Source organism: Indicator indicator, chromosome 16 (assembly GCF_027791375.1).
Source record: "Indicator indicator isolate 239-I01 chromosome 16, UM_Iind_1.1, whole genome shotgun sequence".
Lineage (NCBI taxonomy): Eukaryota > Metazoa > Chordata > Aves > Piciformes > Indicatoridae > Indicator > Indicator indicator.
The window spans coordinates 15986507-16008998 of NC_072025.1; the positions used below are offsets into that span (position 1 = coordinate 15986507).

General features: G+C 38.7%; 2 protein-coding genes across 3 annotated transcripts; one reads left to right on the plus strand and one right to left on the minus strand.

Annotated features, from left to right (window-relative positions):
* Positions 1-5023: 5023 nt before the first annotated feature.
* Positions 5024-11107, plus strand: LCTL (lactase like). 2 transcript variants are annotated; one of them, XM_054388071.1, is made up of 7 exons: positions 5024-5113; positions 6069-6164; positions 6994-7048; positions 7140-7301; positions 8100-8374; positions 8734-8860; positions 10992-11107. In XM_054388071.1, exons 1-7 carry the CDS (start codon positions 5024-5026, stop codon positions 11105-11107), a joined length of 921 nt encoding a protein of 306 aa, XP_054244046.1. The 2 variants fall into 2 exon arrangements, with proteins under 2 accessions (XP_054244046.1, XP_054244047.1); XM_054388072.1 differs by lacking the exon at positions 6069-6164.
* Positions 11108-12983: 1876 nt separating this feature from the next.
* ZWILCH (zwilch kinetochore protein) lies at positions 12984-20509 on the minus strand. The gene is made up of 15 exons (XM_054388038.1): positions 20460-20509; positions 20007-20203; positions 19491-19570; positions 19058-19213; positions 18747-18818; positions 18321-18414; positions 17426-17478; positions 17168-17270; positions 16084-16163; positions 15269-15425; positions 14852-14880; positions 14329-14465; positions 13961-14056; positions 13758-13876; positions 12984-13075 (listed from the first exon to the last, which is right to left on the minus strand). The coding sequence occupies exons 2-15, from the start codon at positions 20179-20181 to the stop codon at positions 12984-12986; spliced, it is 1443 nt and encodes a 480-aa protein (XP_054244013.1). The 5' UTR covers positions 20182-20203; positions 20460-20509.
* Between the last annotated feature and the right edge of the window lie 1983 nt (positions 20510-22492).

The window sequence follows — 22492 nt, forward strand, 5'->3', positions numbered from 1 at the left end:
AGGACGTGGTGTTTTCAGACCTTCATGTTCCTGCTCTTGGGACTCCCAATGCTGTGAAATGCTTTGTCCTACACAGGTAGTCCAACTGACTGGTTCAGTGTAATCCCAGTTTACTTTTCAAAGTTCCAGATGTATTTATTTTTACACAATTCTCCAACACAAAACATGATTATATTTAATAAGATACTAGTTCTACTTTTCCTCACTTTCTAATCCCGTCTTCAAATTCACCTACAGAAGCTCAGGAATGTAAAACAGATCCTTTGGGAATTGTGTAAATCTGGGGAAAACAGAGCTCTTCCTTCCGAAACTTTATGCAAAATGGTTAAGATTGCTCATCCCACCAATAGTTTCACCTGATTTAGCAGTTTAAAATTTACTGCATACACTGTAGCACTTAAAATCAATGCTGGACCTGGATAACAGGGACATCCTCAAGATAGAAGCTGTAATCATTTAAAACTGTAACAACTGCCAGTATTCATTTTCCTTTTCAACTTCCACAAGATTTATTTTCACTAGATATTTAGATACCAAGATGCTAGCAGCGTGATCACTTCTCTTTCTTGCTCCCACTCATAACCACCATTTGTAGGAACAGTTTGAAATCCAGAATAAAATAGCTACCAACAAAAAGAATTTTTGAATATGGTCAAAGATGAGCAGCATTACACAAAAGATGCAGTTAGAATTCTGCTCTTCATTCTTCTCTCGCTTTTATCACCCTGACAGAAGCTGCATTTTCACTTAACCCAAACTCTGCTTTTAGCCTTCAATGAAAATTGGGTGGGAAAAATTAGCTTTTGCCTTTTGCTCACCTTCAGCTTGCTCCGTAGAGTGGCAGTCCTTGACAATGCTCTTCTGTTTTGTCAGGTGGGAACTTGCAGAGGACACAACAGCAATGAAGTCTTGTATTTTGGGAACATGGTACATGCTTGTGCTGGTAATAGAGCTGAACACAGCTGAGGATTTCCCATGGACAAAGAATAATCCAGGCTCTTTCTATTATGGCACCTTTCCAGCTGGTACTTTTAAATACAGTTCATTATGGGTTTCATAATGGTCTGAATCCACCTTTCTGTTTGCTAAAGAAGTTACCAAAATCTTTTCCTTGCCCTTTCAGACAAATAGCAGGAACAAAAATTCAGGCTCTTGCAGAACACAGTAAAACTGTGATTGATCATATATACATATATATAAAATAGCAGGCAGAAATTATGTGGGAGCTTGGTTTGTTTGTTTGTTTTCTTGCAGGAAGGTAATTTTGCCAAGCTATCACTGCACTACCTCAGCACTGTAAAATACTACTAACAAGGTTTCATATATGAAAGAATTAGATTCCTTTACAGAAAAGGACACCTTTAGTCTAGACCACATTTTCACAGTCCTTTTATATGTAGTAATAAAGTAGCAATCATCAGCTTCTCATTCAGCAGGCATGGAATCACACACATCTCACACCCAGCCATACAGCTCTGAAGGTGTATCAGCTGCCTTTTCAAATCAAAATTCAGTACAGTTTTGCAGGAAAATATTTAAATCCTAACTAACTTATTTTTACCGTTAGGTTTTTTGTGGGGTGTTGGAAGCTCTGCATACCAGACTGAAGGGGCCTGGGACAAAGATGGGAAAGGACCAAGTATCTGGGATGCTTTCACTCACAGGAAAGGGAAAGTATTCAGAAACGAGACGGGAGATTCAGCATGTGATGGCTACTACAAAGTCAAGGTACCACTGGCAAGCAATCATTCCTGTAGAAACATTCTGGAGTCATTTCCTGATACTGATTTCCCATTTTGAAATAACAGCAGAGATAAAATGTTTGAATTGCTCTATGATTGCTAAATGAGTTGTTAAATGAGTTGCTGTCATTTGGCATAGAAAGCCAAGATGATACTCTCTATTAGTTCAGTAAAATCTTCTTTCCTAATAATCTCAGAGAATTGCTAATACCACAGAATTCCCCCAGAATACATCTGTTTTTCCTTAAATCCTGTGCTCAGTTTTGGGCCCCTCACTCCAAGAAGGGCATTGAGGTGCTGCAGCATGTCCAGAGAAGAGCAACAAAGCTGGAGAACAAATCTTGTGAGGAGCAGCTGAGGGACTGGGGTTGTTCATTCTGGAGAAAAGGAGGCTGAGAGGAGACCTCATTGTTCTCTATAACTCCCTGAAAGGAGGTTGAAGTGACGTGGGAGTTAGTCTCTTTTCCCTACTATCAGGTGATACAATGAGAGCAAATGGCCTGAAACTGTGCCAGGGGAGGTTTAGTTGAGTAAAAATTTCTTTACTGAAAGAGAGAGGCATTAGAACAGGCTCCCCAAGGCAGTGGTAGTCACCATCCCCAGAGGTGTTTGGAAAATATGTGAACAGAGCACTTGGGGACATGGTTTAATATCCATGGTGGTCTTAGGTTGACAGCTGGACTTTATGATCTTAGAGGTCTTTTCCAACCAAAGCAATTCTATTATTCTTTGACATATTCTAAGTTTTGTGGGCAGTCCAAATCACAGAATCACAAACTGGTTTGGGATGGAAAGGATCTCAAAGACCATCCAGTTCCAAGCCCCATGCCATGGGTAGGGACACCTCCTACTGGACCAGATTGCTCAAGACCCTATCCAACCTGGCCTAGGTAGAACAACAGTGAACACATTTGAGTTTTGAATAAAATAAGCATCTTTTTGTGTATGTTGGGAATCTTTAAAGGTTTTCTAAATATATTTAAGAATAATAAAAACATCAAATTATTTAAAATTCAGTCTGAATGTTTTCCATTTTTTTGTGTAGAAATGTTTCCCAGTTTAAAACTACTAAAACCAATTCTAGAGTCACTCTCTTGGAGAAAAGACAGACATATAGCAAGAGGAATCCAAATGACTGTGATAAGCCAAGATTACATATCTGGAATTCCAACTACTTTCATAAAAGTTATTTTCCACTGAGGTGTTTTTCTACATAGATGATATCCAAGGGAGAACCAGAGATCTCAGCAAGGACTAAGGAAAGAAACTAATTGTACCTTACTATCCTAAAAGGGGGAAACACAGGAAAGATTTCATTCAATCTCTCTGAAACAAGTAAAAGCTTAATAAAACCCCAAAGAGCAGCTGTAACTCTGAAGTTCACAGGGCTGTTGCTTAAGAAAACATTGATATGATGATCCCAGGATCTATTTTTCAGGCATAAATGACAAGCATTTCAACATTTACTCGCTACTGTGAGCTTGTATTTTGATATACTTTCTAAAACTCTCTAATTCTTGTTTGTAAGTGTTCAGTTATATGGTCTTCTTCCTCAATTTGCTTTCATCATCAGAATTCTCTCTACGTTGGCTCATATATCATCAAGTTTTCATTTAATTTCACATTGAAAATATGGTATCTTCAAAAAAACCCACATATTTATAGTGAATTTGGTTTTTGTAGTAACTCCGGTATGAGACAGTTAAATGCAAGCCTGTGTAATCCTGGTTTTGTGTCTAAGATGAAATGTTTGAGCTCAAGATCTACGGGCTCACACTGTATTTTAAGGCATGCACATTACAAATTATGACATAAATATAATTGTGCTGCAGAATACCACAACTCATCTTTCTGTCCTATCTTTGATGATGAAAACATTCAGTTCCCATAGCTGTTAACACAAAATAGTACAGAAGTGAAGAAAACCAATGGTTCAAAAGAAGTATACAAATAGAAAGAGCCATCAGCTTAAAGCAAATGGTAGAAAGTAACTGATGGAATTCTCTTTTCTGCAACTCTTCTGTTGATGTTTTGCACTCAGGACTACTTAAGACAAATGAGTAACTGAAGAGTTATTCTGCTCTTGAGATATGCTGATTGGATTTTTCTTTACACAGGATGACATTCAGTTACTGAAGGAGCTGAAAGTTAATCACTATTTGTTCTCTATCTCATGGCCTCGGATCATGCCCACTGGCATCAAAAGTAAGCATAACAATTCTACTGTATTCTTACTGGTATTAGCAGGGAAGTAATTTTACTTGTGAGTACACAAGGACAGGATGAGTTGGGTTCAGCCTGGAGAAGAAAAAGTCCAGAATTTCTGGTAGCCTTTCAGGACTTCAAGGGACTGAGAAGGAAGTTGTGGACACACTTTTGAGCAGGGTCTATTGTGACAAGACAAGAGATGACAGTTTGAACTAAAAGAGGGAGATTGAGACTGGAGAGAAGGAAGAAATCTTTGACCCTGTGGGTAGTGACACCCTGGCTCAGATTGCCTAGAGAGGTGGGAGATGCCCCATCCCTGGAAAAAATCCATGTCAGGTTGCCTGGGGCTCTGCACAACCTGCTCTAGTTGCAGATGTCCCTGCTGGCTGCAGCAGGTTTAGATGACCTTGGTTTGGGCTGGAAGGAAGGGACCTTTCACTCTACGATTGTGTACCATAGTTGTTTAACATGGCTGCTAAATACATTTCTGGGATTTTTGTCTGCAGAACAGAGTGCAACCATTACACATCCATCACTGTAATGTAAAACTCCTTGGTTAAAGTTTTTAGATTTCTGTTTTTCCAGTTATGGGAGAAGCAGTCCAGGGTATTTCTCGTGCATGTCTTTCATCAGCAGAGCAACTGAATGAGAAGGGAATACAGTTCTACAATGACACCATTAATAGTCTTCTGGAAAACGACATCATTCCTATCGTGAGCCTCTACCACTGGGATCTGCCGCAGGTTAGGCGGCATTTAAATTACTGAAATACCTTAATATAAATGTTGCTGAGAAGAAATTTATTTCTACGTTTAAGGACTATGTGTACTTTAGAAAAATGCTTAAGAATGCTTGCATGCATTTAAGTGTGTTTATCATTATCTCTAATTCATTTGCATTTTATATACATAGAAGTTTATATACAATGAAGCTTTGAAAAATCTCCTAAGCTACAGAAATACAAAAGCCAGTCTCTTAATAGGCAGATAAAATTTAAATAACATTACTGAATCCTGAAATTCTTCTTTATGAAGGTTCTCCAGGAAAAGTATGGTGGCTGGCAAAACATAAGCATGATCAATTATTTTAATGATTATGCAAATCTGTGCTTTGAGAAGTTTGGTGATCGTGTGAAACACTGGATTACTTTTAGCAATCCTTGGGTAAGTTATCAATGTTTTCCCTCCAGTCACTCCCATTACACTTCTCTGTTCCAAACAATCTATAGAAGCGACACTACAGAGAAATAAATTAAGAAGTAGAATGGAGGAGAGAAAAGAAAGACTTAGGCCATTAATCTTTGTGTTCAAAATCTCAGCAGCTAGATTCTGGAATCCTCAGCACAAGAAGGACATGGACCTGGAGCAGGGCTAGAGGAGGCCACAACAGTGATAGGAGGGCAGGAACCCCTGTGCTTTAAGGACAGGCTGAGAGTTGGGATTGTTCAGCCAGGAGAAGAGAAGGCTCCAGGGAGGCCTTCTGGTGGTCTTTCAGGACTTAAAGGGGCTGAGAAGAATGCTAGGGGCAGACTGCGGAACAGGGGCTGTTGTGACAGAAGAAGGGGTGATGGTTTGAACTAAAAGGGGCAGATTCAAACTGGAGAGAAGGAAGAAGTGTTTGACACTCAGGATGGTGAGACCCTGGCCCAGGTTTCCCATAGAGGCATCCCATGGTAGATGCCCCATCCCTGGACCATTCCAGGTAAGGTTGTTTGGGGCTCTGAGCAGCTCGATCTAGCTGAAGATGTCCCTGCTGACTGAAAGGGAGATTGGACTAGACGAGCTTCAAAGCTCCCTTCTGCACAGCAACAAAGTTTTAAGACATGAAGTACACAGAGAAGTTAAGAGAGTTATGAATGACCCTTTTTCATCAGGGAACAGCAAGCTGGTGAGTAAATCCACTAATGCTAGTTACCAACACATTGCTTCCAACAAACCACAGCATCTTACCAAGCAGTGGGGTAGCAGATAGGAGCCAAGCAGAGGGGAAGGAAAGAGGGGCCTGGAAAGTATGGAGATAGCCACAGAGCATGCAGAAGAACACAGGATCTAAGTCCATAGGATGGCAGAACATCTCTTAGCTCTGCTGTTCAGAGAATAACTAACTCTGTGTTTGTAGGCAGTTGCTGAGAAGGGTTATGAAACGGGAGAGCACGCACCTGGACTGAAGCTTGGTGGATGCGGAGCATACAAAGCAGCACACCATATCATTAAAGTAAAATTATGTGTGAATTAAGGCTCTTTAGCAAATAATTAAGTTTTTTGATTCTGCTCTTTAAGCAGAAATACAGTTTTTGCACTGTTTTTATTTCCAACTTGCATATTAAAATGATCATCTGTTTAAAAATAACCAGATTGTTCAGGTGCCCCAGGAGATGCCAGGTGCTTGTTGTGAGACTGCTGCAATAACTTAAAAGTTCCCTTGTTAGTGAAGTTTCTTTTACAGTACGTTTCAAACTGGTTGAATAAGAAAACATCCAGGTTACTCTAGAAACAAGAAGTAAAATCCTGACCTGCTGTTCCAGTGAGACACTGGAATGGCTTGCCCAGAGAAGTTGTGGACACCTCATCTCTGGAAGTGTTTAAAATCAGGTTGGATGAGGCTTTGAGCAACCTGATCTAGTGGAAGGTGTCCCTCCCCACAGCAGCAGGGTTGGAACTAGATGATCTTTAAGGTCCCTTCCAACTCAAACCATTCTATGATTCTATGAAATTAACTTGAATTTGGCAAGAGACTTTAGTGAGCCTGGCTCTTATAAAAATAAACTTTGATTTCCCGGAATAAATTAGGCAAAGACACCCGAAGAACAGAACACAGTGCTGCTGAATGCTGTATATAACATCCTGGAATTTAGAGAAAGAATCTTGCATAAATGCTTTTTTGACCCCTTATATGAATTGAAAGCTTCCACAACACACATAAAAAGGATTATGTCATGTTTTCAGACACCCCTTAGTACAAAAAACTGCTCTTCATCTTCACTGGCTTTCTCTGCCATGGCATAACAGATTAAAATGTGCATAGGATTGATTTTCACTTACAGACTCATGCAAAGGTCTGGCACTCTTACAATACCACATGGCGCAGTGAGCAGCAAGGTAAGGAGGACTCACTTTGTAGTTATGCTTCTCTTTATATTAAGGGCTTAAAGATTAGGCACAGACTGCAGATTTGTCACTTTGTTTCAAGGTATGGTTGGAATTTCCCTAACTAGTGGTTGGGGTGAACCTGTTGATCCACACAACCAAACAGATCGAGATGCTGCTGAAAGATACATTCAGTTCCACTTGGGATGGTTTGCAAACCCCATTTACAGAGGAGACTATCCAGAAGTCATGAAGAATTATGTAGGTAAGTCTCAGTAACTCACTGCAATGTGAATAAATTACACACTCCCAGCACATCACAACAGAACAGCCTCTGTCCCTATCCACCATACAGCTTAGTCAGGCATGAGAACACAATAAACGTCCTGTGAGTTAGACACAGCTCCTGAGCAGTTTGGGGGACACAGCAGAACCAAAGGGCTGAGCTGCTGTTGAGCTGCACATCTCAGTGCTCCAACACTAGAAAAGAGCCTGTTTTTAGTGGCCTAATCAAGAGCTGTTAAATCTTTGTCTGTATTTGCCACCTAAGGACAATGATCCAGATGTTTTTCACCACAAACGCTTGTATTTCTACAGGGTTTCTCCATCTTTGTTTCACAGCATGAAGATGGCAGGCAATGTACCCAGCAGCACAGCATTTCTGTTTTTATCATATTCCATTTCCAAGCATTCTGTTAATATTTATCATGCTCTTCGGGAGAAAAAAAAAGCCAACCAAACAAAACCACAAACACCAAAAAAACAAACAAAATCCAATCACACAAACACTTCAATTCATTGTCTTCTCCCTGAACTGTACCCAGCTCCTCTAAACCAAAAGGGTGAAAGGTTATTTAATCATGAAAAAAGTAATCACAGAATCAACCAGGAAAAGACCTTTGAGATCAAGTCCAACCTCTCACCCAACACCATCCAATCAACTAAATCTAATCAAACTAACCTGTCCTCTACACTAAACTCAGGGGAGTTTTATTGTTGGTGAGGTAAAGAAAACAAATTTCTGTGGTTTTCAGAAGTATGTTTCCTATAATTATTTTGATAGGTAGGAAGAGTGCCCAACAGGGCCTGGGGACATCAAGATTGCCAACTTTCTCAGTGCAAGAGAAGGCCTACATTAAAGGCACATCGGATTTCCTGGGAATAGGTCACTTTACTACTCGTTATGTCCTACAGAAGAGCTTTCCCTTTCTACAAGTATCCAGTTACCACACTGACCGTGATCTGGCTGAACTGGTGGATCCAAAATGGCCAGCTCCAGGACCTAAATGGTTATATTCTGTGCCTTGGGGATTCAGAAGATTACTCAACTTCATTAAGGTGATTACAAGAGCAAATCTTTAAAGGGATGTGAACAAAATGCCTGGTAGCATGCAGAAGCTGCAGATGAAGCACTTCCACTGTTTTAGATTTTTAGGTTTCACCAATGTAGTGTCATAGGGGTGATGTTTCTTTGCCAAACCACCTACCTTAATTTCAGTTCAGAAAACTACAGAATTCAGTATTTTTTCAATAAAACCTGTAGTTACATTCCTAGTTACACATTTGTCTCACTAAAGGTAACCAGGTAAATCTCAGAAATTGCTTTTAATGCATTTTACTACAAATCTCACGTTCTGTCAAAACAAGATGATTGATTGTGCTGATACAAACCAGTCTAAAACTCTTTTTACGTGCAGACCCAGTATGGGAACCCTCTCATTTACGTGACAGAGAACGGAGTTGCTGAAAAGGTGCAGTGTACCCAGCTGTGTGACGAGTGGCGGATGGAGTACCTGAGAGGATATATTAATGAAATACTGAAAGGTAACTACAAAAAGAAAAAAAAAATTCCTTTAAGTAGCTTTAGACTGGGTTAGAAAGAAGTTCTTCACTATAAGGGTAGTAAGACTCTGGAATAGGCTGCCCAGGGAGGTTGTGGATGCCTCCCCGCTAGGGGTTTTCAAGGCCTGGTCAGATGAGGGCTTCAGCAGCTGAGTCTGGTTGAGAGGTGTCCCTGCCCATGGTGGGGAGGTTGGAGTAGATAATATCTAAGGTCCCTTCCAACCTGAGCCTTTCTGTGACGATTTTGGAGTGTTTTCACCTTCTGGTTACGTTTTGGTCTTGTAATTTATATCAGAGAAGAAATAATTGCCACTGATCAAAATGGACAGCAAACTAGACTAATGTTCACAGAAATGACAACCTAGCCTAACCCCAATAAATAACCTACATAAGGTTTAATACTCCTATAGATCAGTTTCTACATTCAGCAAGGAGAAATTGCACCTCATTTCCATTCTTATAGAGCTCTAGTACCGCCAAGCTAAAAAGAACATTGCCAAAGGATCTAAATGACTTTATACTTTTTCATTTTTCTGTCCTCTTTCCAGTATAACTACAAAGCCATATTTTAAGTATGACAAACACAGGCAACAGTTTAACAGAGTAATTTGTCTTCTGGTTACAGCTCTAAATGATGGTGTTAATGTCAAAGGCTACACTGCCTGGTCGCTGCTGGATAAATTTGAATGGAACAAAGGCTTCTCTGAAAGATTTGGGTTTTACCACATTGATTTTAAAAACAAGAACAAGCCACGATACCCAAAGGCATCGGCTGACTACTATAAAAAGATTATCAGTGCAAACGGATTCCCAAATCCAAGAGAGGTGATGTCAATTGCTAACTTTCTTCTTTTTTTTTTTTTTTCTTTTTTCCTTCAATGTATGGACAAATAATCACATTGTGTTTGATGAAACAACTTGCCTGAATACAGGACACTAAATGGCACTTTGGTTCTGTAAATAAGGGATGCATTAAATGCACAGACCTCCATAGACAGAGGAAGTAGAGACAGCCTCAACTACTGTTTCCAAAGTATTTCACAAACTAATTAGCCTTAATGATGTGATCAAAGATTCTGAATCCTAAATTACCACTACTCTAATTTCTAAGCAGAAAATGACACATATATCCTACCTTAGTAGAAAACAATGTGGGATATGTTATGTGCTTTGAAAAGTATCATTAAACAGTTACCAATAAGAAATGTATAACAAATATATTTCACTTAAAGTTACAAAGAAACGTTCAGAAAACCATGTGTTTACAGAATGAAGTAGTTTCAAATCAACTGTAGTGGACAATCATTTGGGGACAGATGAAGTTGCTCTGAATGAGACAAAGCATTGCAATCTAACACAACTACTGCATATCAACCTTCTCAGGTGGCAAACTGGTATGACAAGGCCATGGACTCTTGCTCTGCCACACAGAAACTCCTTGCTACAGGTAACAATCTGTTTTCTGTCTTGTTTTATGAAGTTGTATTTTGGATTTCTCTGTGAATACCACCATTGGTAGGTCCTAGAAGCACAAGAGGTTAACTTTGGGTGGTAATGGAAAACACCAACTGAAAGATGAGATCAGTTCCACACAGTATAAAATGTCAAAGTCATGATGCCAAGTTTATCCTACTTGGCCCCAGCTGCTGAGTTCTGTGTGAACTAAGTGTGCTTACTGAACTCTTTGAGGCTTATCTGTGGAGCAAAACACTATGAAATAAACGCATTTAATTTTAAAAAGAGCTGCAATGCAATCATAAATAGGTGAAGTGCTTCTCAAGGACTTCTCTGACAATTTTAATTTATACTTTTCCCTAAGAAACAGCAGACCACTGATAATGCTGTGCACTAATTCAGAGCAAGTACAATTTTGTGAACTGACCTAGTTTCAAAAGTTTACATTAGAAAAAGAAAGGGAAAAACTGACAAGGATATGCTCCAGTTTTTGCAGACTTACTGAATTTTGTTTGCTGTTTATGCCAGCTTCAACATTTAACAAAACAACTTTAGCCATCTATGTTCAAATAATTCTTAATCTGTTAACTCTAAGTGAAAAAATAGTGTGTTCCAGAATATTAAATTTCTTATGTATTACTCATTTCTCAAATTTTAGATTCCCTGATTACTCATATGGAAAAGGTGACAGAGATTGTTCTGCCTACAGTTTTCACACTCTGCATACTCATCAGTATTGTCCTACTCACACTCTACCTTCAAAACCACAGTTAAAACCCCATCCTTGCATACAGCTTTACTTTGCATAATAAACAATATGCAACTGTTATGTTGTATTGGTTACAGTCGATCACAGATGCCTCTTTTTGTACCACTGTAAAAGTAAAGTATTACCTTACCTCTTCACTCAGCACTTTTACAGTGTTTTTTCCCTGTTCAGTTCCCAAAAGAAAAATACAATTTTTTTTTCCTCAACATCCAAAGTCCATTTTCTTTCTGCATGAATTCCTACTAATTTTAAGCAGCAGACTTTGTTTCTTATTGTTTTGGAAATGACTATACATTTTGTTCACCAGAAAGCAGTTTAGCTGAGATTTAAGTGGCTCAAATTTTTCAAGTGACTAAAAGCTGTTTGCAAAGTTTGATTTCAGTCTGTTCAGACTTTTAAATAGCATGTAACTGCTACTTGAAGAGAGACAGACATGATTTTAAAACAGAAAAGGATTTAAATATTCCAAGGTAATTGCTTAAACATAACTTATTATTCATGTCTAAAAGTTAGGATAACACACACCTTATTATTTAGGTGTGGAGAAGAATTATTTGAAGTGACTAACAAAATATGACAACTGCTGAGTCAGATTTAAACCAAGGACTCTTCTCTAGTTTTGCTTACAGGGAAGTAGATTTCCCTCTTATGACTTTATAACACACTACACAGAAATGTGTATTATAAGCAATTCAGGCACTTTCAGAATGTGACATTCCCAAGTCACTTTTACTGCAGGTAGCAGCAAGTTAAGTGCATGAGCATAAAAAATTTATTCCAGATTCTCTGGTTCTATTTGCCTTCTGTTGTGCTTGAAATGATTCCTCTAAAGCAAATGAACACACAAGTTCCCTGTTTAGCTTGCACTGGATTTTCTGAATGCAGAGCAGCAGTATCTAAACCCAAGGAGACTTTGCTCTTAGCTTCTCTTCAAAAACTAACATTAAATTGAGTTACTAAGATGTAGTATTAGGAAGGGAATAAGAAATATGATTTACTGAGGAGAAACCAGAAATGATAGTAATTTACAGCTTTTTAAAAGGCATGAATATTAGAGTTTTCCTTATTCTTACTTACCAATAGTTAATAGAAATATTTTGCATAAAAAAAACCTCTCAGATGATTTAATCAGCATATACTACATTATGTAATGGTTTAAAATTACACTACCAAAACATTACAGGCACTAATCAACATCAGAACACAGGCAGCTGCCATCCCAACATGTTGAAATGATTACACCCAGCCAATTTTGGTGAACGTTTTTCTCAGAAAATGTTGTGCAAAGTATCCAAGACAACACTGGTAAAATAGTTCACTTTGCATTGAGGGGAAAAAAATTAATTTGAAGAGGAGAGAGAAGAATAACCACAAATACTCCAAAATATAAACACAGGGACAAAGCAAATCAGCCTGTAGAAGTTCACAGAACCCTGGATGAACAACTTTTCAAATATGGATGTTGGAACATCACTTGACACCAGGAAGACATGTCAACATTGCTTGTGTTGGGTGAAGGTAATTCCCACTTTGAACAGTGTCTGATTGCATTCTTAACGAATAAAAATTAAATTCAAAACCCCAAAGTGCAGAACTTTTATTATTTGTAAATATATAAACAACAGCAAAAAAAAAAAAAATCTACTATAGTTTGCATAATAAATTATATATTCAGAATTGCACGTTTCTAAGCAAACTAGATGGGTACAGCTGAATTACGGCCCTGTATGTCACAATTCAAGCACACTAAAGCCAAAGAACTCTCTCAGATGTACTCTTCTTCAAATCAGTGTGTTTCTAAATGTACTGGTGGGACATAGATAGAACTGAGCTTTCCCTTTACTGTACCTTTCCAGTGCCTGCCTGCAAGGCAACGTGCCTTTATATGAAATGCACCTGACTGCAGCGAGCCGTTGTAATAAAATACAGCCTTTCTTCACTGCTTCCATTAACTGTAGAGTCAGAAAAGAGACCTGCACAGATCAAAAGAAAAAGATATGATTAGCCACTATTCTTACAAAGGAGAAATTGCAGAGATTGGTTCATGTAGCAGCTTCCAGAACCGGTTTCAAACAGTCAGTTTACACAGAAAGAACACTTCTGTCGAGCTGGTTTTGTCCTGAAATCTTTACCCTGTATCAAACCTCACCTCCAAAAGGCAACTTATTTCTACACCAGTCTATATGCTTGATTCTTCCCCATTCTCATGGGTTTTCACATGATCTACACTGGAACATCTGCATCTACAGCTTGTTGCTCAGGGCCCCATCAAGTTTGAACTTGAATGTGTCCAGAGATAGGGCCTCCACCACATATCTGGACAACCTGTTTCAGTGTTTCACTACCTTCATTGTGAAGGCTTTCCTCGTTCCTTGTGGAGAACACTTAATTTTGTCATTTTTGGAACTATTCTATCGTTTTAACTTCAAAAATGTTAACTCAGCACAGGTCAGAAGGCAGCAAGTCACCACTTCCTGAAAACTTTTTATGTTCTATAAACACCATTCCACCCTTTCATTAAAAGACTAAAATATTGTTTTGATTTTTGCTGAGGATTAAGTAGGAAAAAGTTCAGACCACTCAACCCAGTATAAAAAACGAGTTGGTTTGAAGTACATACTTCCATTATTTCCTCTCACCCCAAACACTCCTTACCTGTACTGTTTGATGTCATATGTTCAACTGGAGGATTACTACTAACTTGCCATGTTGTTTTAACCTCCTTTGGTCCATGTCCACTACTTATTTCCACCTTCCATATTTCTGGGTGATTGCTGAAATAATCAAGTTATGTCAAGATTCAGTCAAGTACTCAGTCAACTGCAGTATAGAAATTCAGACACGGAAGTTTCTCTTACTTTTGACAGAACTTCATAACAAGAGCTGGTCTGATGGGCAGTTGAAACACATGCTTCTCATTTAGAGGGTTTTCCTTGTAATATTTCATGCAAATTCTACAATAAGAAGCAATTACAATCGATTACACCAGTTACCAACTTTATTTGGAGAAATGATTGTGCAAGACTATGTAAACCTTGTGCAAAATTAACTATACTCTCAGAATTTATTATTTCCTTTGGGTTTCAGTTTTACTTGAGCAGGAAGATCCAAACACAGCACTAAAGAGGCCTGCTTTGGGATTTTTTTTAAGAGTTTATCACAACTATGGAAGACAATATATTTGCTGTTATCATTCAAGAGCAAGAAGTATAAATGAAATAATTACTGTGTCAAAGGGAAGAGGTTCTCATGTTTAAACTGAAGCAAGACTGTACAGCTGACCATTATCTCCAGCATATGGTGAAGCTTTTGAACACGATGAACTTGCTCTTGTAGATCTACTGACGTGGAAATGAAGTAATCCTGCAAGGGTAAACAACTTCTACTTTTAACTGGATGCTCAGTCTCTAGAGGTACAATACATCCTCAGTGCGCTAAAATCATTTTCCTGCTACTTCTGTGAAGCCAAAATTTTAAGAAGGGCTCAGCAGAGCCAGAACAAAGTTCCATGACACCAAAGTATAACCAATGGTTTGCTGACCTCTCTGACAATAACCCATATCAGATACCTGGGAAATTATCTAAGGATAAGGCAACAACATAATGACATTTCTGCTATCCATTGTTCTATCCTCATGATTTGCAATACAGTTTCTCAGCTGATAGGAATGATATGACTTGTATCCACCATCAGCAGTACTTTATACTGCTTTCAGAATAGCAATAATAACAATAATAAAGCATCTCACCAAGCAGGTTAATGTTGCAAGCTCCTGGCCTGTGCAATGAATAGGAAAACAAAAAGATAAAATTAAGATTTGCTACACAGGATCAGATGAAATAAAAGCAACATCCATAAAGGAAGAAACAGAGCATGAGGGTTTTACTTTTTCACACCTACAGCAAACAGATACGAAACCAAACCAATCCACAGTTACATAAATCTGCTATTTATTTTACTTGAAATTCAAAATCTAAAGATTCCTTTTTTTAATTGAAGAAGAAATGCACATTATACAAGCTACAGTTATTGTAAACTGAGTTGAAAAGTACAATCACTTCAGCAAACAGAAGAGATGAGATCAGTTACTAAAACACTCATGCCTTCCTACATGGAATAACTTTTCTCTTGAATTTCTACCCAAGTTAGCAGATACCAGGCTTACCTATGAAAAAGTTGACATAATCCTTCTTCATCTTATCCAAACCAATCTCCAAGAGCATCTGAATTGGAGTGATGCCAGTGAGGGAGACAACCTCTACCTTCCTGTGGTAAGACTGTTGAATGAGTTTACTCAGCAAACTGCTGCTCCCCTGATGAATCTAAAAATTGGAAAAGTTTTCTTGTGACATAACTTGGTACAAAATCTCATAAACATTGTTCAGAAGTAGGGAACAGAGAATTACTGCAGAGTCCAGCAAAGGCTATGAAGATGCTGAGGGAACTGGAGCATCTCTGTGAGGAGAAAAGGCTGAGACCTGAGGCTGCTGAGCCTGGTGAAGAGCAGCCAAAGAGAGGATCTTCTCAATGCTCAGCAAGAGATAGAGAGTTGGAGGCAAGAGGATGGTGCCAGACTCTTTTCAGTGGTGCCCAGGGACAGGGCAAAGAGCAATCGGCACAAACAGGAACCCAGGAGGTTAAACCTGAAGATAAGCAGAAACTTCTTTGGCGCGAGGGAACTAGAGCCCTGGAACAGGCTGCCCAGAAAGTTTGTGGAATCTCCTCCTCTGGAGAGACTCCAAACCTGCCCCAACACCGATCCTGGACAAGCTGCTGTGGGTGACCCTGCTTTAGCAGGGAGGTTGGACTAGATGATCCCTAGAAGTCCCTTCTAGGAGACCCCCACCATGCAAACAGAGACAAACTCTGATAAATTAATATAAAAGCTACTGCTTTTACAAGGGGCACTGAAGTGACTAGAACAATATTCTACTTCACACAACTCCAAAATTTAAGTTATTGTGAAATCCAAATACATACCCAGGGCTGTATCTCACCATGTTCCAGGGATTTTATGACCAGTGTGAAACACTCTACCAACTCCTGATAGGAACTGACACCTTAAGGAAAAAAAAAGTGCAGTATTTTATTTACAAATCCAGGCTCTCTTTAGCTGTTAAGTCAATAATATGTGCAAGAATGAAACCCCTCATTGAAAGAATGAGAGTTGAAATGACAGATGGAACTGCTTTGTGTAATGTTTGTCATGTTAGGATTTTAAAAAGGTTATTCTAAAGAAACAATAATTAAGAGACTACAGAACTACATGACCTAGAGAACAGCACAAGGGAGATACAGGCATTTTGGCTATATTCTCTCCATACACATTGAAGCTCAATACTTGATATAAATTTAACTATCTAGAATATGAACTCATAGCATCTATTTATCCAACTAACTGCTCCCCAAGCAAGACAAAAGCCTCCACATATTGTGCAGCTGACACTGAGTGGTGTTATCACTGCATATTTTAGCTGTTAGTTCTGATTCAAACAGTGGCTGCACTAACAGGAATGAAAGGGATTTAAAAGTTGCATGACTTCATTTCTTGTACAGAAAGGAACTGTTACAATCTCTAGCACAGCTTAAAAGTTAACTATTAATCTGAAAATTAGTACTAAGTAAAAAATGTGTTTTACTGGAGGACTGTGAAGGGTCTTACAGAAATGATAATGTTTGTATTCAGCTTTCTCAACCTAAAAATTGTACTTCCATTCTAGAAAGACAAAAATTTTATCAAGTTTTCAGTTCTAGAGTGAATGAGTACTGATGGGTTAGTACCTTTTATGATCAAATAAAACATAAAATCTCCTCACAAATAAAACACAACTCTGCTAGATGTTGGTCTACCTAAAGATGTTGTAAAAAAGTGAAGCATCTCACAAGCCTACAATGAACTCTTGCAGAACAAAGCTGTTGATAATTTTCTGAAGAGCTGATCAGTCCTTAAAACTCAGAGAAATTGATATTAATTTCACTGAGAAAGTAAAACAGTAAAATGCATGCACAGAACTGAAAATTAAAGGGAAAAAAAATGGTGCAAATAACGTCATGCCACACTTACTTCTCATTTTGCACCACAATTGTTCAGCAAAATCCAGGTCTCCTCGCTCAGTGAAGGCTGATGCAATGGAACTGTCCACTGCAGCAGTGTCACATTTGATTTCCTGAAAGAGTTTGACTCGAGTGAGAAAAGGATGCCTAAGAATTGAAGGCCTTATGAATTCAATTCCTCTCCAGAGATCAAAATGGGGTGCACTATTAATTTCTCCCCTTCTCCAGAGAACCTACTGCACAGAAATTGGCAGGGAATCACACATACCTCTGTTCTGCTGTTTCCAGACACACAATACCCCTCAAGCTTCTTCTTTAAATCTAATAGAGAGGAAAATTAATTTTAGCATTATGAAAAACAAAGTAATATACCAAGTCACCTGTATAAATCTCCTGGCACATCATAACTAAGAAATACACTGATAGATGGCTGATAGACAGAATTTGTCAACTTTAAAATTGTTTTCACAAGGTAAGAATACATTCTGAAAGATAATTTCCCAGTATTTTTTATTCTAAGCTATACATTTTTCCCATATACCTTTACTACATTTTTCTTATCTAACTATTAAGTTCCAAGTAATGGAGATCAAGTGGGTCAGGAAGTGTCTCGGGGTTTCTTCCACAGGTATTTGTCATAGTTTTTGTCTGTTTTATCTTTTGCCTTTTTACCTACGTATTAAAAAAGTTTAGACGCAAAAAGATGAAAATTTCTTGGTGTTCTCCTACATCCAATTCTCTTTTTAGATCAGCTTTATAGTATTTGAAACTTCTGACAGGGTACATTGTGCACAACAGTTTTCAGAAAGAATCAGTAATTTTGGATGCTTCATTTAAAATGTTATCAAAGTATTGGTTTTCACCACTGAAGGGACATTTCACACCTTCAGAATCTCATATACATGTCAGGTAACTTGAAGGATGCATCCAGAACTCTCTCAAATTGCTTTTTAAACATATTATGTCATTTTATAAAGGAAATAATTGTCACTTTTACACGAGATAATAGAAAAAAAACCCCAAAATTAGCAATGCACTAACTAACCTCTTTAACTGCTTTGTGCAGGCAGCTATAACACAGAAATTAACATCTCTCATTACAGTACACTTAAATTGTATGTGGAATTTCCTTCATCTCTCCCCATACGAAACGCAGAAATTACCAGTCAGAAATTCCTGGACCACATCAACAGCTGATTCAGACTCCATTGGTTCAGGCCACTCAGTTACACCTGTCTTCAAACCATCAGCCAAGGCCTAAAGGCAGCATGGAAATCAAACCAACACAGATCAGTTCATCTGAGTTTCTGCATGCGTCACACTTCAAAATGTAGTTAACTGTTCCAAGAATCACATGTCTCTCTCTGTACAGCTAACCATGAGCTTTGAAACTTTTAGAATTTCCTGTCTTTGGTGTTCATGAGTTATCCCCTTTGTATTCCCTAAAGCTGAACTTGAAGTTTATTCTAAAACAACAGCTTAAAGTTATCTTTGCAACATCTGATGGGGTTTTAAATAAAGTAAATTATTAACACACAAAATCACCTTTCCATGTAAATCTGAAATTGGAATGTCCCACTTATACTCACAAGGAGAAACTGCAGTTGTCTGTATATCTGATACACAGGGCTCCTGGGGTCCCCAGGCTCCAGGGTGATGTTCTGAAAGTTCCAGAAGTTCATGTCAGTTGCAAACGTTACAAATTAACAGTCCTAAAATTCTCCATCAGTGAAGTGAACATTAGCATCATTTATACTTTAGATTATGAACACATTGTCTTGCTTATGTAAAGAATATCAAACACAAACATCAAGAGTCAAACTGATTTGTTATCTTTTACACAAGTCATGGTATAAGCCCTGGAAAGAGTTTGTTTGATTGCTTTTTCTTCTTGACTTACCAGTGTGGCAGGTGAAATTAGTGGGGGTGTCTCCAGAATCTTATTCACAGTATTCCAGGTAATATCAACATAAATATTACTTTCAGATTCTAAAATTGTGTCCTCTATTGCAGCAGCTCTGATAAGTTCATACTGGGCAAATCCTTTTGTCGTTACCTAGGATGAACAGATTATTCAACAAAAACACAAAAAAAAAAACCCACAAGGTTGATTAATCAAAATAGTTTTCAAGGCATTTCACATACATACAAAAAGGCTGAATAGCAGACAAAGGTATTATGACACAGGAAGCTCAAATGTTACTTCAAAAGAAACTATTACTACAGTCATATTAAGGTGAATTTCTAAGCAGAATCTATAAAGCTTCCTAAAATCAGTTTCATAAATCCAAACCCCAAGTTTTTAAACTTAAAGATAGACCATAAAAACCTACAACAGATGAATGATGTCTCATTTTATGTTCTGTTTTGAGCTCCTCCAGGTTTGCAAAATGGGTTTTATCAGCTGTAGGACCTAGGGAAGGAAAAAAAAGCTAAGATTCAAACCCACATTTGGCACTTGAGAATTAAGACTCCATTGGGTCAAGTACAACTCATGCTGTCTTTTAGGAAGCAGGCACTCTTCTGTTAAGAGCTGGTGTTAACACAGAAACGATTACTAAGAGTTAGCATTTGCTTAGGGAGTGGAATGGTAGCAATTTGCATTTGCTAAGTGAAAGTAAGTTTGCACAGAAAGGGCTGCTGTAAGTATATAAAAAAGTTCTTCCTCACACACAAAATGGGATGTAAATATCTTTTCTCTTCCCCCCCCCAGCTCTTGTTTTTAAAACCAAGGAATTATAGAGCAGCACCAAGACAACATCACACAAAGGACAAAGCATCACTACATCAATATTCCCACATTTTCAAGCTTTCCTCACTGCATGTTATATGCACAATTAGAACTTTACCATCACATGTAACCATGTGTAAAGTGATCCCTGTGATTTTCTTTCCAGCTTTGAGAGGCTCAGCTCCAAGCCAACAAGTACGTTCAGGATCAGAAGCATCACACTTTACCCAGAGGGGAGGAAGCACAACCAGGTCACAGATCTTCAGATGGGTCATGTTTGGATTTTGGACCATTGTATATAAGGAAATCAACTGCCTAGAAATATAAACAGGGAAAACAGAAGATGCCAGCAAGGATGCCTAAATCTACCTCTTACACAGAAGTATTATGGCCATTCTGCAAGATAAAAATGCTCACATCTCCTCATTAAACCAATTAGTAATTTAATTCTGAGAGACTGAAAATATTACAGGCTCTGAATATGAAAAGATACATAAAAGAGATGAACATGACAATGAAGAGATGAATATGAAAAGTCCATCAAAAGGGAAAGCAGACCTTTGATACTTACTTTGCCCTTCTAACAGGCAGAGACACTGGTCCAGAACTCTCCTTTGGTAAAAGCTCAGAGGCATAAATGGCATCATCTGTCTTTGACACTTCCAGTGAATCACTTTCTTCATTGTGTCTCTTTAAGTGAAAGCACAGGGAGGTAAAAAATGCAAAGTACGTGAAAAATCTTTGCTGGGCATTCAGAAGTCTAGTTTACATTAAAGAAAAAGTTAATTAATTACTGACATACACACTTACTGCTTTCTGCAAAACGTAGACAATATCACTTCCGTTCCAAAACCTTTCAATGGGACTTTTGCAACTGCCACCAATCAAATAAATCTCTACATCACTCTGGAAAAACAAAAATAAAAAACAGAATTTCTATTACCCTACATATAAAATCTGCCTTTCGGCAGCTTTTTCTAACAGAAATTGCAAAATTATTGAATTCCACAAAAAGTTTTCCAACCATTCCTGAATCTAGAGCTTTCTTACTTCAGGGAGAACAGTTACAGATAGAATAAAGTCAGCTGTGAAAATGCAACAACTTTCAACTAACCAACACAGAATTACCTTATTAAAAATCAAATTTGCTATGAGAAAACCGACTGCTTGCGCATGCCTTTTAGGTTATTTGGCATCCTTAAGAATTCTTCATGTTTTTCTACACAGTATCAATTTCTCTGAACGCTTCATGAGAGTCCTAAACACGGGAGACATTAAACTCAAGCTTGTTTTCAAGAATGAAGACTATCCATCTTCAGCTTTCCATGCACAGAGAAACATCGCTTCATTCTTCACATCTAGTCTATTTTTTGATTTTAAATGACCACATTTTTCGATTTTAAATGACCACATATTATCAATCTTCTATAAATCCCAAGATTAATACAACTAAATAGCATTAGATTTTCCAGCTATTCCCACGCTCCAAAAGGCATTAGGAGCAATTGCTATTTTCCTACAGCTACCCCATTGCCAATAAAAGCACTCAAATAAAAAAAGCACACCAGGAGAAAGTGCAAGTTTGAAGCATGGAAACACTGAGTGCAGCTGCTGAAGCAGATCTCTCCTCCCAGCAGCCACACAAGGTACCCACCCGCCCTCAAAACACCCTCAGCTATACTTGACCCTTACAACCATTTTAAACGAGTTAACTGTTCGCAGGTGCAAAAAATGAGGCGGAACTCGGGAATGAGGAGGGAGATGAAGAGTGGCGGTGATTGTGGCACTCAGGTGCCCCGGGTTTCCTACATCCCGAAATGGAGGGGGGTCTAAAGAGGTATTGCTAGCATACACTTTCTTTTTTATGTGATGTCACCGCGAGTATCTCAGCTGCTGATGGTTTTAAACACACAGACTCAGGTCACACGACTTTTTTCATAGATCTTTACCTCAAAGAGATATGGATGCTCCGGAAGACTTTCTCTTCCTCCCTCATATATTCTGTAAGAAAAGAAAACCTTAAGGTAAAGTTTTTGACCTCGACATTCCTCGTCAGCCCAAAATAAACCACCACAGGTCTACACTCAGAGCCCTAGCAGCCTCCCCACAAGCCGGGGTCCCACTCGCATCCCCATCTGGAGCCCTACCGGCGGAGGTGTCCGTAGAGCTCCACAGCCGCCGCCCTCCGCAGCTCCGCAGCCATCGTCGCCAGCCCCAACCGAACTGCGCGCCGAGCCCGCCCCCTCGGCACTATATCCGGAAAGAGGAGCCCAAGGAAATCATAAAAATTACTCTTTCCCCCCAGGAGTGGACTTTATTTATATTTATTCTCTACATTCGCCTCCCTATGTTAAAAAAAAAAAAAAAAAATTATCAGGATGTACAATTTCTGTGAGACTGGGTGATGCGTCATGCCGAATCCCTCCGCCAGAAAAGAGTCTCTCGGTTTGGGACACGACTGAGAGCGATAGAAGCCCCGGGAGGGAGAGAGCTCAGCACGGCGCATCGCGGAGTATGCCAAGGAGCTCGGTCTGCGGATGGAGTTGGGAGCAAACCGATGAGGCATGACAGAGGCTGGCAAGCTCCGCGCGGAAGAACATCGCT